Source organism: Exophiala dermatitidis (genome assembly GCF_000230625.1).
Source record: "Exophiala dermatitidis NIH/UT8656 unplaced genomic scaffold supercont1.8, whole genome shotgun sequence".
Classification (NCBI taxonomy): Eukaryota; Fungi; Ascomycota; class Eurotiomycetes; order Chaetothyriales; family Herpotrichiellaceae; genus Exophiala; species Exophiala dermatitidis.
Genome location: NW_008751653.1, coordinates 853179 through 870146, shown reverse-complemented (window position 1 = coordinate 870146; position 16968 = coordinate 853179). Strand labels below are relative to the sequence as shown.

The following is a 16968-nucleotide window of genomic DNA, read 5'->3' as shown; positions in this document are numbered from 1 at the left end:
CAGTGCAGCCTGACCTGAGAGTGCAATCATTGGGCGAATGGCTTGGCATATCCAAAAAGAGGGTTAATGTACAGTACTTTGGCGACCCCAGCGCCATAATTATTTCACAATCTCTACCTGTTAAGGATTGGGATTCGGTGAATGAATGATAACCCACAAAGATTTGGGAATGACAAGCTATGTCAATGAATTTGTTTCCAGGTAGCCGTGACTTCTCAACTCATTACTCGCTGCAAATGGTCCTGGCAGAGCGAAGGATACTCTACTAGGAGTAGAATCAGTCAAAACTTCTCAAGCCTTCAACTTCAAAAATACTTACCTTTTCAGCATTTGGGGCAGATCCCGCCTCTCTTAGTTGATTGAGCCATATTCTTGTCGGTGTAGTTTCCACAGTTTCTGGCACAAGGCTTTGGAGTCCTCACAATGATGACATGTTTTGGTTGTTGCGTGCAATTGGCATATTTAATGGTCTGGATAAGACGTTCGCACATTCTGAAAAGCCAGGTTTATAGGTCACGATATTCGTATTGGTTCTGGTGGGCTTTTAGGGTCGTAAGATGCCTCACATAATGAACCACATCAAGTATCTATATACCCTTCAATTACCAAAGCATACACTTACTCATCAGGAACATCTCGCTATGGATGTTTGTTACGAAATTATCTTATTTGGAGTATAGGCTTATGCAGCAAGCAGGGCGACCTTGAAGTATTCCAGACAATAAAAGGGATTGATCCATTCAACGAGCAAGTTCAAGTCAGAATTTCGTCTGCAAAATGTCAGATTTCTGTCTAACAAGTCTCATATTTTTGTCTGAACAATGTCAAAATCTGGTCTGAAAAGTGGTATAATTCTGTCATTACGGAGCCTGGCAGAGGTCCGCCTTTGCCTAGCCAATCATGCCCTCTCTCAGCACGGAACACTTAGCATCAGGAGCCATCGTTACCAATGCACTACTTCCTTCCGCTGGTTGAAAACAGCATACAGGGGTTCTCGTTTCTGCATCAGGGCGCATGACTTCCAAGTAGGAGAGAAATGAGCAGCGCGAACTGACTGTAGAAACCGCCCAAATTCAAGTGCGATCGCGGAGCCAAAATAGATGTGAAAATACTTTTATCTACTGTACTGTCTACGCTGTTTATCTCAATGACCAAATCCAAACCTTCTACTGACTCAGCTCCCCTTGACTTAGCAGTGTCCACAAATCCTCTGCGGCATCCAGGTTTCCTAACATCCTCCTCCTATGTGGTGGTCACAGCTAACACTCTTTGAGATTACCTCTGCTATGGACAAGAAAGAATTCACAACGTACCATCAGCCAAAATCCGACAAGAAGACCCTAAATACACTGGAAAGCAAGGACAAGGCAAAGGAAGACAAGTATCAACAGGCTAAGATCGGTGCCAAAAGTATGGATGCGAAGAGCATAAACCAGCTGTCTTCTTCTGGTAGGGCAGCTCAGGACAGAAGAAAGTAGACGCCGTTCTATTCAGCATGAGTTGCAAGTATCACTATCCGAATCTGAGTCAGGTGCCATTGCTGCCAACGTCAATTGTTGGAGATATATCTTTCTCTCCTCAAGCTTCGAACAGATAAATCTGCTCGCGTCACTACCCCAATACTGTGAGATGTCCGGGAAATCCGTATCCTTCGAAAATCGAGGAACGATGTGCTGCCTGAAGATGTTGTACAACCCTTTGGTGGATTCAAGCGCATGGAAAAACCAGAAAGCTCCGACTTTCCAGTTCTCCTCCATCATGGAACTTCGACTAACCTCCAACGTGACAAGCATCTCTTGTTTCCGGAACTCGGCCATGAACTCTTCACGAATATTGGAGAATTCCACAAAATTCGCCCCATCCAGACGATCCAAATTCTGACCAGTCAACCAGTATGGGGGCCTTAACATTTCAATGGGATGTGAACATGCCCATTCCAAGTCTATTAGCGACGTTACCTGCCAGTGCTCATTGACAAAAATGTTGCTCGGATGGAAATCGGTGAGACCAAGGAAAAAAGGACCTCGATTGGTCCCGGAGTTAATAAACTGCGGCAAGACGGACCTCAGTAGTCCTATCGCGGACATCTGTCTCCTCCCATCCATCTCATCATTCATCGAATTTGGCTGATAGAGTAAGCGATTGTCATGATAGGCGAGAAGATCCATTGCATAACATTTAGTACATTCGTAGGTCCGGAGACGTTGGATGTTGGATGGAATGCCTTCATTCTCAAGTGCTTGAAGTCGAAGAGTTAAAGGGCGATTAGAGAGTGATATAAATCCCTTATTGTCAATGGTGAAAGAACCAATTCGAGGTTGAGGAATTTTCGCCAATGAGACCATAATACGAGATAGATCCGCGAATAGGTTATGGCGCCGCGATGAATCACGTACACAAGAATCGAACGTCTCTGACAGCATCTGTCCATCCTCAATATATTGTAAGAGAAGGTACCCTATGTGAAGGCCAGACATTCGACCGTTGGTGACAAAAGGAGACGGTAATGGGTAGTTGGCGAATGTGCGAGTTCGATTTGAGAACCACCGTCGAAGACGACACAAGAGAGAAGAGTTCTCAAGAGGTGTGAACTACCTCCATTGAGTTTTCGTCTGAAAAGCTTGTTCAGAGGAACACACTTACGCTAATGCCAGTAGGGAGGCCAAAGCCCAAGAGCATAGGAATGGGGACCTCTGGGCAATGTTGTCGAATATAGATATAAGTAGCCGCTTCACACCGAATTTTCTCATCAACATTTCCAGGAAAATGATCCTCTCCAATTTTGTACGGAAGAGGAACGCGGAACAAAACGCGCTTGTGCCCATTCCAATTGACATGAATAGGAATGCATAGATTGAAACTTCCATGAATCCAGTCAGAGACTCGCGAAAGCTCGCAAGCATTCGTTTTGACATTGAGATGGTGTGCAGTAATGTGAAGAATCTCATTCTCATTCTCAAGAAGAAGGACTATTAAGTCGATCCGCCTCTTTGGATATCGCAACATCTGAAGAATATCATCTTCGTCGGTTAGGGCTTCTGAAAGTTTGATCTGCTTCCCGATCAGCTTCAGCCGTTGAGAGGAGGATGGCATGGGCGCCAAAAGGTTGGAAGCAGATATCCAGTTGCGAAGTTGGGGGTTCAAGCTGCCGCGATGAGGGAAGACGCGTGTAGGAGGATGAAGGCAGATAAAACGGCGATCGAACGTTGTTTCCACCTAGATTGACCGCAAACGTCGCAGACCAGGTTGAAAGATATGACAATACGTAGGTCAGGTCGCCAGGTCAAAACAAGTCCATTATTATTCTACGATTCTACAATATCAAGAGTATAAATAATGATTTATATAAAATAAATACACAACCGAGTTCGTTTTCGATTTGGTACTCCTTACTAGTAGATACTCGTAGTACTAGAATCGCGTCGAGTAACGAAAGGATCGAAAGTTACTACAATGTAGGTAGTAGGCTCAGCTAAAATAAAGTAACCGTGCACTCCGTCAGCACTCGTCGGTTGTTCCCCCCACCGAGTGCACCACAGCGATACGATCGTCCACAGCGATACGATCGCATTTCTGCACGCAGTTGAAATATATTCTGTTTACAGCCGCCACAACGATGGTTTTATAATATAAGCGATGGCTAAGCCTAGTAAATTAGTACTGTAATCGCATCGAATACAAAAACCTGCCATCCGAGACGTCGTGGTTGACGTACTCTCGATGTTGCCGTACGCAGTCGACTTAGAATATAAAAGTGCTAAATATATAACAACTACCGTCGATATAATATCGGTTGAGAACGTATATCGACGTTGTACAGCGATAGTATAGTACTATAGCAACTTATATACGCGAGTATATAGTATCCCGTGAAGACCTCGTTGTCGTTGCCTCGGCGCGCAACTCTTAATATAATAGCCTTATAGAGATAGTAACCTATATATCGAGCCTATCGAGCGTATCTTGACGTCGTTAAGCCACCTCTGGCGTACGTCGACGTCGCTCTGCCTCTTGCGCTATATCGAGAGCTGCGTCGACGAGTCGCTTTTATAGTCTCTTTGCTGGTCGGCGCCTCTTATAATAGTCTAATATCTTAGCGTCGTTACGAGCCTGAAGGCGTCGACGTGCCGTCTCGACGTATATAACGCCAATTAAGGAGGTTTCGATACGTCGACGCCGTCGATTCTCTCGTAACGTACGCGCACGTTTAGCAGCCTTAGTCTCGCCGAGTTAGTAAAGCGCCTCCTAGCTAATATACGCACGCTCTATTACGGCGCGGCGAAACTTACTAAATAGCGTAGCTGTTTACGGACCTACGTCTCGTACGTTCTCTAATATTATATCGGCGTACGCATTAAGCTAACGTATGCTCTTCCGCGGCGTACTATCAACGTATAGGTCGTCGTCGTCGTCGTCGCTCTCGTTAGAGCTATTCTCGATAGTAAGGCTATCGAGTACTTACTTCGGATTAAACGGCACTAACCCTATCTTCTTAAACGATAAGCGAATCGTTAACGAGCAAAGCGCCTTCGTACGAATCGTATAAAGGCCCTCTAAGAACTTATAACGCTAAAACGTAAGATCTCCGTACCGTATAGCGCTATCTATCAACTCCGCGTGATAATACTTTAACGGTTAGAATACTACGACGTCGAGAGGTTATAGGAGGTGCGTCGAGTACGGCGGTAAGCAAAAGGGTATAATTCTCTCGTCCTAGTAGTATTTAATAAAGCTATACTCGATATAAGAGTTAAAGCCGTCGCTTATTAATATCCTATAGCGCCCTTTTATACGTTCTTTTATCCTCCTATTAAAATAATATATCTACTTAAGTAGTATAGCGTCGTTTGAGTAACCCGACTCGGAGGAGACTAACGCGTATCCGTTAGGTAAGCTTAGGGTTATAGAGCGCTCGCTAATTATATCGCCTTTGAGGATAACGAATAGATCGATAAAGTCGCCGATAGCGTTAATAGACTCAATTAGCGTATAATGCTCGCGATTTTCGGGATTAGGAAGGTATAGACGCTTATTCTTATTCTAACGCTAAGTAATAACGTAGTGCGCTCTACTAACGCCAATAGAGAAGCCGGTCTCGTCTATATTCCATATATTATCGTCGATAATAGCGTATTGCTCTTTAATAGCCTAGAAGCGACGAAAGTACTCGACAATTAAGGTATAATACTCTATCTCGATAGACTATCGATAAACGTTAATAGGCTTTCGCTTCTTAAGTATAAACTTAGGGTGTCTATTAAGAAAGCGCCGCGTCTATTCGTGAGATATACGAGGTTAACTATCGTTATCGTCGTATACGTCCTACGTAAGTTGTAGTATATAATTTGCTATTTAAGTAATTATCGGAGGCCTTAGGGATAGCCCGAGATCGTTATAGCGCTTTATAAGCGTATAGAGAGCCTTCTCCTGCTCGTTAGAGAGCCTCTTATTATATTCTCCTCTTATACTGGCGCCTAGTATACCTCGAAGTCGTCTACGTACGCGTTGAACGGGGGCGGCGAATACGTCGGCGGCGGCCTTTATATTGGGATAATCGCCGCGATTATACGCGTCGTAGGCGTTAAGGACCTTCTCCTCTATTAATTGAGCGTTGGTAGGCATCGTTAGTTGTGTATATACGCGTTAAATGAAGAGTATACAGAATTTACAGAAAAACGATCGTATCGCTGTGGACGATCGTATCGCTGTGGTGCACTCGGTGGGGGGAACAACCGACGAGTGCTGACGGAGTGCACGGTTAGGGAGTTATAGCCGGGCAACTATAGCCGGGGCCTAAAGGGGACCCCTAAGCCCGAATTGGCTTGGGCATCAGGCAACACTCCGTGTCGCCCCCCGTTACGTGCCCGAGTAAAGCGACCTCGCTCCCTTTCCTGAACGAAAATGGTATGGGATTGATGGAGGTTATATCATACTGTAGCATGAAGCGGCCGTTCAATCTAGAGCTTACTGTGTAGTAATCAAATACGCACAGAAGCTCCACTAATCAAAAGACAAACCCCCGACCCCCCAATGCTGCGCCTAAACCTACCAACACCAACACCAACTGCATATGCACAAACAATGTACAATATATTCCGTCGTCGATATCATATAAAAACATATAAAACCCAAACACCTTATGCTTGGTAGACTCTGAAACTGCGGAACTCCCAGTATGCATTCTCGTACGCGCTCCCCGGCTGTTCACTGACATAATTGACACAAGTGCCGGAACAGCCGGACTGGGTATTGAAATACGCCGTCTGCCCCGCCCAATCACCACAGAGATCAATGTCGACAATGATACTCTGGTTGCGGAAGTGATTGGCAATATTGCAGTCTGTGCTGGGGAAGTCCGCTAGAGCCTCGGACCAAGTGGAAGGATCTGGGGTTGTGGTGCTGTTAGTTGAATTGGAGGTCGAGGTATTGATATCATCTGGGATATTGTCACGGTCGAAAAACCAGACACGAATGCCGGCGTCGCGAAGTTCCATGGCATAGACGCCGCCTCCGTTGTTGTTGAACTCTTCTCCGAACGTGGCAGTCGAGCCTCGGACACCACAGCCGCTATCGCCGTCGGTGGAGTTGAGACAATTGGACCTCAAGGCCTTGCCCGTCTCCTTGCGTTTGACCCCCATGGTGCAGTGCTTGGTGGTGTGGAGCGTGACTTGATTGCCGACGGGGGCCATGTTGGTCGCCTCCATGACATCGATCTCGCCGTTGGTCGGCCAGTTCGATGGATCCGACAGCCATAGGGCCGGCCAGGTGGCACATCCATAGGGGGAATGCACGACATCAAAAATGAACAGTCCATTGTCGTACGTGTCCTTGGACGTGATCCTCGCCGATTTCCGACCAGTAGTCGTGTCTGTATCGGACAGATCGACGCGCAGCACGGCAGATGTTGAGCTCGCATAAGTCAAATTCAGCGAGGCAGAACCTTCGGCGTCGACATAACTGGAGAATATGTCAATACAGTTTTTGTGTCAAGGTAAAAAAGAGTAAATTACGTACTGGACAAATCCCGACGCAGGATCATAACCCGTAAAATAGTCAAAGTTGTCGAAAAAGCTCGTGCCCGAATATGTCGCCACAAGCGAATAGTTGAGGCTGGAATAGTTGGGATACCGATTGTTGCGACTGACGACGACCGGAACGACAATGGCAATGACAATAACGATGATGGCCCCGATCGCGAGGAGGATCCAACATTTCCGCGACCATGTCTTGGGATGGAGCCGAGATCGACCTCCCCCTTCCCGGATGTCGACTGAGGCATACTTGGCAGCACCATGTCCACTGCCAAACTGTGTCTGTGAGTACGGAGGAGGTTGGCCGTAGTTGCCGCTTCCCGCATCATGGTAATTGTGCGACATGGCTGTCGAGGCTATCTTGTGGCCGAGTACGGGTAGCAGGCAAAGTCGAGACTCACACTCAATCCTGGTGTGTATCAGGGGGAATCATTGCTTATATGCAGATACTTGGGAGATACTGGAGCCTGGGGGACAAGGCTTTTCAACAAAGGGAGGGGCGGAAAAAAAAAACGAGAGGCAAAAAGACGCATCACCCTCTCGATCCTTGCGCATTGGCATCAACTAGAAGCCGAATCGTTTCGAGTTTAGATTAGATTACTAGTATTTCGGTTGGGAGTGCTACAGATACCTACCTAGTAGTGACGCAGCGTTTAGGGCTGAGTTCTGGACGCTGGAACTGCCGCGGATAACAGGAAGGAGAAACTGTCGAACCACGTTCCAGGCTTCAGGGACGAACAAGCACGATAGACGCCGCCATCATGTTTCGCGGCGAGTCAGAGGCGAGACACGTTGGGATAAGTGGAAGTGTCCATAAATGTACACGTCGCGGGTGGAGCACGGCCGCGTAACAGATCCCAGACAAGACACACAACTTGAAGTGTCGGGAGAGGAAGAAAACAGCCCGAATTGGCTGATGGACTCGACGGATTTTCACATTTTCCAGGGGCCGGTCTGGATAAGGTTAAGCTTGATCCTCCAACTACTGTGATAAGCTCACGCTAATCTCGACATGGTCAAGCGTCGGTACGAGATCGGCTAAACCCAAGACATACATTTTCAAGTCCCCCTCAGAGGCCATTGGCAGTGACATTGCAGTGTGGTGGCATTCGAGTTATTTGTACCTACATATGGAGAGACAACGACATACCAGAAGTACCTGTTCCTAAACCTCGATCTGATCCGACTTCCTTCTTTATCCTCATCATCCCGAGTGGTACTTCTTCAATTCACTCGCCTTGGGCAAGATGCCCTCGTCTTCAAGCGCGGCAAAAGTCTCGTCGAACGCGTCCCATGTGTCCTGGTACCCGGTCCAGCCGAGTTTGCGCGCCATGCTCATGCTCGCCACGCACGAGTAATTCCGGCCCAGCAAGAAGGTCAAAAAAGCCCAAGTTGCCTTGTCCCAGGCCTCTTGATCCAGCCCGAACCGATCGCGGATCTCCTCCCACTTCTTGACCACTTCTGGCCGTTTTGCCCACTTTGCCGTGTCAATCTGCTGGTGGACGACGCTGTGTTTGTTTTCAAAGTGATGTTTCAGCCCTATCTTGTCCGCATGTACGACGATGGGCGGCGGCGTGGGCAGTTCGGTGTGTGACTTTTCAAAGTTCTTGTATTGTCCTTCGTCGCCGTCGGGAAACATGTCCTGCGGCACTTTGGCGCCAAACCGCTCCGCCAACCGCGGCCACAGGTTCTGCCAGCTTTCCGTGTCGCCGTTAATGACATTGAAGGCATTGTTGCCTGTTTTCGGTTCGAGGGCTGCCCACAGACAGAACTTGGCATGCAGGGTTGCCGACGTCCAGCAGTTGAAGGCCATGTAGTTGGTCAAGCTGCCGGGGAATACCAATTCCCGTCCTGGCAGAGCCGAGCTGACGGCCGCATAGAGCCCGAGCGAGGTGGCCAGGTTCATGAAATTGCCCTTGGCCACGCCGATCACGTCCTGCGGATACGTGACCACCCAGCTCCAACTGCCGCCATCCTTTTTTGCCGCGTCCGCCAGAATCCGCTGCTGGGCATAGTAGAAGTTGGGCGGCCATGGGTCGCCCTCTAACCAGGGGTCGGTTTCGTGCATCGGCTCCTTGGGCTGTCCTAGATGTACGCCGTACTGCTTCAACCCGTTGACTAGGATGATCCGCTTGAGCTGCTTGATGGCTCCTGTGTGGTGCAGCGCTTCGATGAAGTTGCTTAGCATTGCTCCGTTCACTTTGACTGCTTCTCCCTCGTCGTCCCGTGCCAGGTATGCGCAAAAGAAGACATAGTCGGCTCTGACGTCCTTCAACGAGTCCGTCATCGATTGGGCCGACGACTGCAGGTCGAGCGTCGCGTGTGTTACTTTGTCATGAGGCGTCGGCTGCTGGCTACGGCTGAGCGTGATGATTTTGGTCCATTCCGGGCTTTCGATCAAATGCTGCACTACGGCATGTCCAGTGATTCCGGTTGCGCCGGTCACGATGGCGGTAGGCATGGCGGCGGAGGCCTGTGTTGTACTTTTTGTTTAAGTCGTGTCGCTGCTCTAGAAAACTCGTACTCGTAGTTGACAATGTTTTTCTGTGGTTCTCACAGAGGAGGCTTTTACAAGGCCACAAGACAACTGAAAAGGCCTGTGCAAACAGAACATGCCCAGGGCATGCCGCCTGCTCTTCTTCCTGAGGATCTCGATGCCGGCGCGGAGTGACGTTGCCGATTTCCTCTCGAACGTCATGTTCATTCGCTTAGGTCTGCAACTTCTCCACATCTGGCCTCAGTTTCAGCTGTCAGTCACTGTGTCAGCCGGATATGTGAAGCCGGCAGTTTGGTCCAGTATCATTGTAGCTGGCTGCAGCCGGAACGACTGCGGCTTCTGCTTGGTCACGCACGGGTGAATCAAAGGAGCAATGCGGACATGTCATACATTGTAGAGCACAAAGTGGCACTACTAGTAGATCCAGATGGTGATCCGATGGGTACTGGAATGCTAGAGCAGACACCCTTGTGGCTCTGGACGACTATAATAATAACATTGTAATACAATTTTAATATTTCTATCACCGCCCCATCATGAATGCAGCCTTCTATCACATGTCGACTATCACATGTCTTGCTCTATTTCATCAATCTCGCCGACCGTAGACTACTTCGCTTGTGCAGTGATTGTGTTGTCGGCCACGCCTCTCTTCCTTTCAATGGCTTCAATCCTCTCTCGCTCGGCCTTCTCCGCCAGTTCTCTCTTACGTTTTTCGTCTCGCTCAACTTGATCCGGGCGCTTGATCGCAATGTCCTTTGGCCGGAAGTCGCTAAACAGGTACTTGAAGATCTGCTCCACCACCCAGCATCCACAAAAATCGACGATCATCAAAGTGGTGAGGGTCCACTTAAACTCGCTGGTGAAGGGCACCAGGCGTAGTTTCTCATTCAGCTCAGGCAAGAATTCGGTGCTTCCAGCGAATGCCACGAAAGAACAGGCCAACAATCCCCAGTACATGCCTCGGTTTTCCCGGATGCTCTCCCGGAATGGCCGGCCCTGGTAGTTGATGGCAAACGTGGAGACTTGCTGAATAAGCTGCATCAGATAAACCGCGCTGTTGAGGAGTGATGGCTCGAATTCGCCTTCAAGATCGATTTCCTCTGCCGGCGGCACGAGTCGATAGACAAATTGTGAGAGATAAATCAAGGTCCCGCAATGAATGGCGAATTGTGCCAAGACAGATCCCAGAATGTATGCATTCAGAATATTCGGTTGAGGACGCTCGCGTGACAGAGCTTCCACCGGTTTGGCCCGAGAGATAGAAAGGAAACAGACCGACATCAGCATGCCACTAATCGTGACTTGACCGTCGCCAAACTTGATGCCTGCCAGGTAGATGACTGATAGACTGTACGCACTGATCAAACAGTTCAAGGCAAGGATCTTGTACATCTGGATCGTTGCCACCAGAGTACATCTGCCTTGGCGAATGATATTTACAATGGCCATGACATTGGCAAGCTTGCTCGTGAAAGGCGCCGCCACAGAAGCATCGCCCAACTTGATTGTCGGCGGCTCGTTGTCATCCAGTTCGTTTTCCATCAGGCTCGACGTGAACTTGTCGGCCCAATTCGCGGCTTTCTGCGATGCTTCAGCTTGGCGTCGTTGTTGAGGCGTGAGATTTGCATTCGATTGCTGAATTGCCTGAGCGCCCGGTGATGTAATTGTTTCGATGGCACCATTCTCTGCATCGGTACCTTCCAGATTGATACCTTTCTTCTCGGCCAGAGCTTTGATGGCCTTCTCATGATGAGGATTCTGGGGGCCTGGTGGATACAGGTGTGCAATACCAATCGGAACAGGTGGAGGAGGTTGGTTGAACCTCTTCATGAGTTGCACCTGCTTCTCGTAGATTTCTTTCATCTTGGTCGTTCGGAAATGTTCACCAATCTTGTTGAGGTCCTCGGCAGACCCGTTGAGAAGAGCCACACCAACATGAGCTTGCTTGAGTGCACCCACATCATTGGTACCATCACCACACATCAACGTGGTGTAGCCGAGATCTTTCAATCCAATAAGAATTTCCTCTTTTTGTTTGGGTGACACTCGTGCGTACACCCAGGTGTGTCGGAGCAGGGAAGGCAAGGCTTTCTGTCCAGTGAATTTGGCCAACGCATAGCCTGTAACGCAGAGATCCTTGGTTTCGAGAATTTCAGGATCAAGGTCAGCTGTTGGGTCCACAGGAATCATGACCTTTTCATCAACGCTTCGCCAAACCAATTTGGTGCCGGAATCATCATGCTCAGGTGCATCGAGGATCAAACAGTCTCGGTCAACGATTTCGACTTCTCTTGCCACGTGCACTGCTGTGAGTGGGTTGTCGCCGGTGATCATGATGACTCGGTGGCTGCTCTCATTGAGCATCTGGATTGCTCGTTTGGCATCTTCCTTCAGAGGAGTCTGCAGGACCAAGAAGCCGGCGAAGTGTAAACCAGATTCGACGTCATCACGCTTCAGATCATTGATACGCTTTTGACCAAGTTCACTGTCGGTGGAAAGATACTTGTAACCAAGTGCGAGGACTCTTGCGCCGTTCCTGGTGAAATATTTGAAAGTCTCCTCGTACTTGGGCGGAGTCTCCACCAGCATTTTTTGGATAGTTTCAGGGGCACCTTTGACACCGACAAAAGTACCTTTTGCTTTTCGTCCAGTTTTGGGATCGGTCGTAGAAACAACGGCCACGGAGCTTTGACGTTTAAGAGCAGAAGAAAACTGAAATCGTCGCTTAATTTGGACAACATGCGTGGCCCCTGCGGTGGAGATATGCTTCTTCTTGGATTTCGGCGGGGGTGTGCTTGTCAGGGTGTCGTGCTCGCCGAGACTCCAGTTCAGTGCATTCAGAGTGGCTTTTTCCATTGGATCTCCCACGATGTCCCCTTCATCAAGCTTCACCAGAGCATGTGCTGTGGCTAGAACAAGAGTCGTGTAAATGCCGCATTCGGGCACCTTGGTAACAGTAGATTGAGCGCCGTCAGGTTCGGTCGGAACATCCGATCTGCCGAGCCCAAGGCCGGCAATACCATCGACAACAAGGTCTTCACCAGTAAGCGTCCCTGTTTTGTCAAAGCAGGCGACATCGACACGTCCTGCAAATGGAATCCGGAAGGGCTCGGTACAGAAGATGGCAAATTTGCTGAGGGCTGCCAGACTCGTATTGACCGCCAAAGACAACTCCATTGGTAGCTCAGGAGGCACAACGCTGGTGACAATCAAGATGCAATCAAGGAGCAGCTTCGAACGTTTGCGGTTGTTCCTGACACCTTCTTGCCACACATACCACGAAGCCGCAAGCGCAAAGATGAGCAAGAACAGGATGAACCACAGCGCTTCAGCGTTGTTGGCTGAAACCCGCTCCGTTGAGAAGATCATGGTTCGGACAAGGCTGCCTTGGCTGGTTTCGAAGCCAGTCTTCAAAACAACGGCCATAGCACCATTATCTGGTGGCGACGGGACGCCGGACTTGACGGCAGGGACTGCTTCCGAAGGATCCTCGCTGGCAGAAGGATGAGTGATCTGGAGTACCTTGGTGCCTCCCCAGAGAAGGGCATTCTTGTCCAAGCCATCAGGATCGATAGGCGCGTCACCTGGACGGAGCATCACTGATTCCTTCAGAAGCGGTGTACTTTCGCCAGACAACATGGCCTCGTTGACGATGGCTGTGCCCTCAATGAGTATCATATCGCACGCAACGCCGGAGTCTTCTTGCGACCTTCCCACAGACACGAGATCGCCCGGAAGCAATTTGTCGCTTTTGATCTGCTCCCATTTGCCGACACGGTACACCCAGATATCATAGGGTTTGATGCTCATTCCCCGAAACTCATTCATGGTCCGTTGCCTCTGCCAGACCACGGTGCTCTCGAAAGCGACCAACATGAACAGAGTGAACAAAGAATAATACCAGTAGTCATCGAGTAGCCACAATCCGACGCAGAAGACTTGGAAGATGAAGAACGGCGCCACAGCATGTTCTTTGAATAGCTCCATGAATGTAGGGACAGGGATATCGAAAGTATTGTCGCCGTAATGCTTCTGTAGTGTTTCGATCTCAGCTGTCGAGGTCAGGCCCTTAGACAGTTGGAAGTCCCGTAAAAGAGGCTTGTCCTTTCGGTCAATTGCGTACGACAGCGGTGCAAATGTGCCCTTTTCGGGAGAATATAAGAACCTTCTTTTCTGGAACACGAACGATATTCTTCCATCTTGTTCCCGCTCCAATTTGCAAATCGCAGGCGCTCCGGAGTTGACGACGGGTATGACCTTGATGAGCTGCGCATCCTGCACTTTCTTGGCCTTGGTAGTAGTGAAGAGTGTAGCCATATTTACGCTCCATTTCGTAGAGAGCCATGTCAGCGATTGTAGGGTGACAAGAGAGACGATCCAGACAAAAGTCCATTCCTGGCCGTCTATATACTCGTCGTAAAGATCCTCATTGAGGTAGAAAGCGAGAAAGATAGGCCACAGGATGGTAAATGGCCATATGTAAGCCTTGAGGTAAAAGGGCAAGGGGTTGTGAAGGCTCGCTGCAGATATCTGCTCGTTGTCCACGAGTTTCGATCTGGAGGATAGGGTCAGCATGGATTGCAGTAAACTAGTAATGGCAAGGGTGCATGCACGTACGATTTTTGCGCCATGACGAGCGTCAGTCAAGAGCTCGACTCTAAAGGGAAACCTCTGCAGTGATAAGTATCCCGAAGGGCGGCGAACAAGAGCCTATTAACAGAGTGTCCTTCAAAAAGTTGGTCGTGATGGACTCGGATGGCGATGAAACTCTACCTTACAAAGTACCTAGGTAGTCTGCACCGAAGCATTCGGACGAGGCAATCTGTCCGAGACTCGCTCCGACTCGCCAGAAATATAGGGTTGTCTGACGAGCAGGTTGTCATAAACAGCCACCGAAGCAAGCATGATGACCGACAAAAGTGAAGCGTCAGACAGCCTATATTCTATGGTACCGGTTTCTGAGTCATCCTTGGCATGTTTGCCTGGATTCACTGCGGTCTTGAAACATCTGGAATGCGTCGCAGCCTCGACAATATAAAAATATTACCCCCAGCAGGAACGGAGACAACTTAACAGCCTGATTATTTTCCCCGTCTCAACAACATTGACTCTGAATTCTTGAGTGGCAAGTAAAGATATCTGGTGACAAACTGTGGAGAACCTTCCTGTATCGTCCAGTACAACCGCCCACAGCTTATCTCACGTGCCATCGTCTATAGGTATCCTAGAGCAGGGCGGGAAAACATCTTTCTTCCGTGTTGGTCAAGCCAAGCAAGCCGCGTCCATGGCCGAAACCACAGAAATAAGCGGGAATTTGCCCGAGCGTGTCAAGGAGAATACCGACAATGTTGTCTCTGACAAAAAGTCCAAAAAAGAAAAAGCGCCCAAGCAACCGAAACCGCCTAAAGAGGCAAAGGCACCAGCGCAGAAGCCTGCCAAGCCAGCAAAACCGGCCAACCCTGCACCATCAGCTCCTCTTGACCCAGATGCCATGTTCAAAGAGGGCTGGTTAGCAGCCGTCAGAAAGGAGAGACCTGCGGACGAGCCTGTTGTCACTCGTTTTCCTCCTGAGCCGAATGGTTATCTTCACATTGGCCACAGCAAAGCCATTGCGATCAACTTCGGATTTGCACGATACTATGGCGGCCAATGCAACCTACGATTCGACGACACCAACCCTGAAGCCGAAGAAGAAATCTACTTCACCGCCATCGAAGATATTGTGAGATGGTTAGGCTTCAAGCCGGCCCGGATCACTTATTCGAGCGACTTTTTCGATCAGCTCTACGAGCTTGCGGAGAAGCTGATTACCTTGGACGGTGCCTATGTCTGTCATTGTACAGATGACGAGCTCAAAGACCAGCGGGGTGGAACCGATCCTAAGAACAAGCATGAGCGCTATGCCTGCCGTCATCGAGATCGACCAATCGAGGAGTCGCTGGCGGAGTTTCGAGCCATGAGAGATGGTAAATACAAGCCTAGAGAAGCGTTCCTTCGCATGAAGCAGGATCTTAGTGACGGCAATCCTCAAATGTGGGACTTGGTGGCGTACCGCATCCTCGAGAAGCCGCACCACCGTACGGGTGACAAATGGAGGATCTACCCCACCTACGATTTCACTCACTGCCTGTGCGATAGCTTTGAAGGCATCACTCATTCGCTGTGTACCACGGAGTTCATCCTTTCCCGGGTCTCTTACGAGTGGCTGAACAACAAGCTCGATGTGCCGCATAAGCCCATGCAAAGAGAGTACGGCCGCCTCAACGTCACCGGTACGGTCTTGTCAAAGCGGAAGATCAAGAAGTTGGTGGATGAAGGCATCGTGGGCGGGTGGGATGACCCGAGGTTATTTACTCTCGTGGCCCTCCGACGAAGAGGCATACCACCCGGGGCAATCCTTTCCTTTATCAACGAGTTGGGCGTGACAACGGCAAAGACGAACATTCAGATCGCTCGATTTGAAAACTCGGTGCGGAAATACTTGGAGAACAGTGTCCCCCGATTGATGTTGGTTCTGGACCCGGTGCCTGTCATCATTGATGAGCTGCCAGATGATCATTATGAGGAATTTGAAAATGCGTTTGGTCCCAGGGATGTTGACATGGGCTCTCATAAACTTCCTTTCTCGAAGAAGGTGTACATTGAGAGAGATGACTTCCGCGAAGTTGACAGCAAGGACTTTTTCAGAATGGCGCCGGGAAAACCCGTGGGCCTCCTCAAGGTTCCTTATCCAGTCGTCGCCACCAGCTTCAAAAAGGATGAAACCACTGGTCTGGTGACCGAGATCCACGCCAGATTCGACAAACCAGCCGAGGGTGAAAAGCCGAAAAAGCCCAAAGCTTATATTCACTGGGTTGCCGATGCGCCTGAGCACGGTTCTCCTATCAGATGTGAAGTCCGTGTGTTCAATCCCCTATTCAAGTCTGACAACCCCGATGCAGTCGAACCAAGCTTCTTGGCAGACTTGAGGGAAGACAGTCTCAAAGTCTATCCAAACGCAGTGGTCGAAATGGGATTGAAGGAGATTCGAGAGAGGGCGCCCTGGCCTGAAGAGGCTGGAGAGAAGAAGGACGATTGTGGATTCGAGTCGGTCAGATTCCAAGCGATGAGAACTGGCTACTTCTGTCTGGATAAAGATACGGATGATGCAGCTGGAAAGATCGTACTGAATCGTATTGTGAGCCTCAAGGAGGACGCGGGAAAGAGTGCATGAGCGGCAAGGAGATGCTTGAAATGTTTTTCAGGGACAATCAAGGTCAACGATGAATGATAGAGTTTGGGATATTAATCTGTGATTTCGAAAGCACGTTAGCCTCTTAACCTAGCAAATGCAGTACTGGTAGTTCATCTTGCACAGAAGGGGAGGACCTAACGTGAGTATCCCTTCTGGCATCCCTGACGAGATACAGCCTTGCAGTGCTCGTAAAGTTGCTGACT

At 49.3% G+C, this 16968-nt stretch overlaps 5 protein-coding genes across 5 annotated transcripts; 1 reads left to right on the top strand and 4 right to left on the bottom strand.

The window, feature by feature from the left end:
* Positions 1-1490: 1490 nt before the first annotated feature.
* On the bottom strand, positions 1491-2168 carry HMPREF1120_09052 (uncharacterized protein; the record flags this gene model as incomplete). The annotated part of the gene is made up of 1 exon (XM_009163328.1): positions 1491-2168. The coding sequence occupies one exon, from the start codon at positions 2166-2168 to the stop codon at positions 1491-1493; it is 678 nt and encodes a 225-aa protein (XP_009161576.1).
* A 3969-nt stretch (positions 2169-6137) lies between these two features.
* HMPREF1120_09051 (endo-1,3(4)-beta-glucanase) lies at positions 6138-7376 on the bottom strand (the record flags this gene model as incomplete). The annotated part of the gene is made up of 2 exons (XM_009163327.1): positions 6138-6957; positions 7015-7376. The coding sequence occupies 2 exons, from the start codon at positions 7374-7376 to the stop codon at positions 6138-6140; spliced, it is 1182 nt and encodes a 393-aa protein (XP_009161575.1).
* An 859-nt stretch (positions 7377-8235) lies between these two features.
* HMPREF1120_09050 (uncharacterized protein) lies at positions 8236-9492 on the bottom strand (the record flags this gene model as incomplete). The annotated part of the gene is made up of 1 exon (XM_009163326.1): positions 8236-9492. One exon carries the CDS (start codon positions 9490-9492, stop codon positions 8236-8238), a length of 1257 nt encoding a protein of 418 aa, XP_009161574.1.
* A 645-nt stretch (positions 9493-10137) lies between these two features.
* HMPREF1120_09049 (cation transporting ATPase) lies at positions 10138-14106 on the bottom strand (the record flags this gene model as incomplete). Its single annotated transcript, XM_009163325.1, has 1 exon — positions 10138-14106. The coding sequence occupies one exon, from the start codon at positions 14104-14106 to the stop codon at positions 10138-10140; it is 3969 nt and encodes a 1322-aa protein (XP_009161573.1).
* A 339-nt stretch (positions 14107-14445) lies between these two features.
* On the top strand, positions 14446-16930 carry HMPREF1120_09048 (glutaminyl-tRNA synthetase). The gene has a single exon (XM_009163324.1). It carries the CDS (start codon positions 14816-14818, stop codon positions 16742-16744), a length of 1929 nt encoding a protein of 642 aa, XP_009161572.1. The 5' UTR covers positions 14446-14815; the 3' UTR covers positions 16745-16930.
* The last annotated feature ends 38 nt before the right edge of the window (positions 16931-16968 follow it).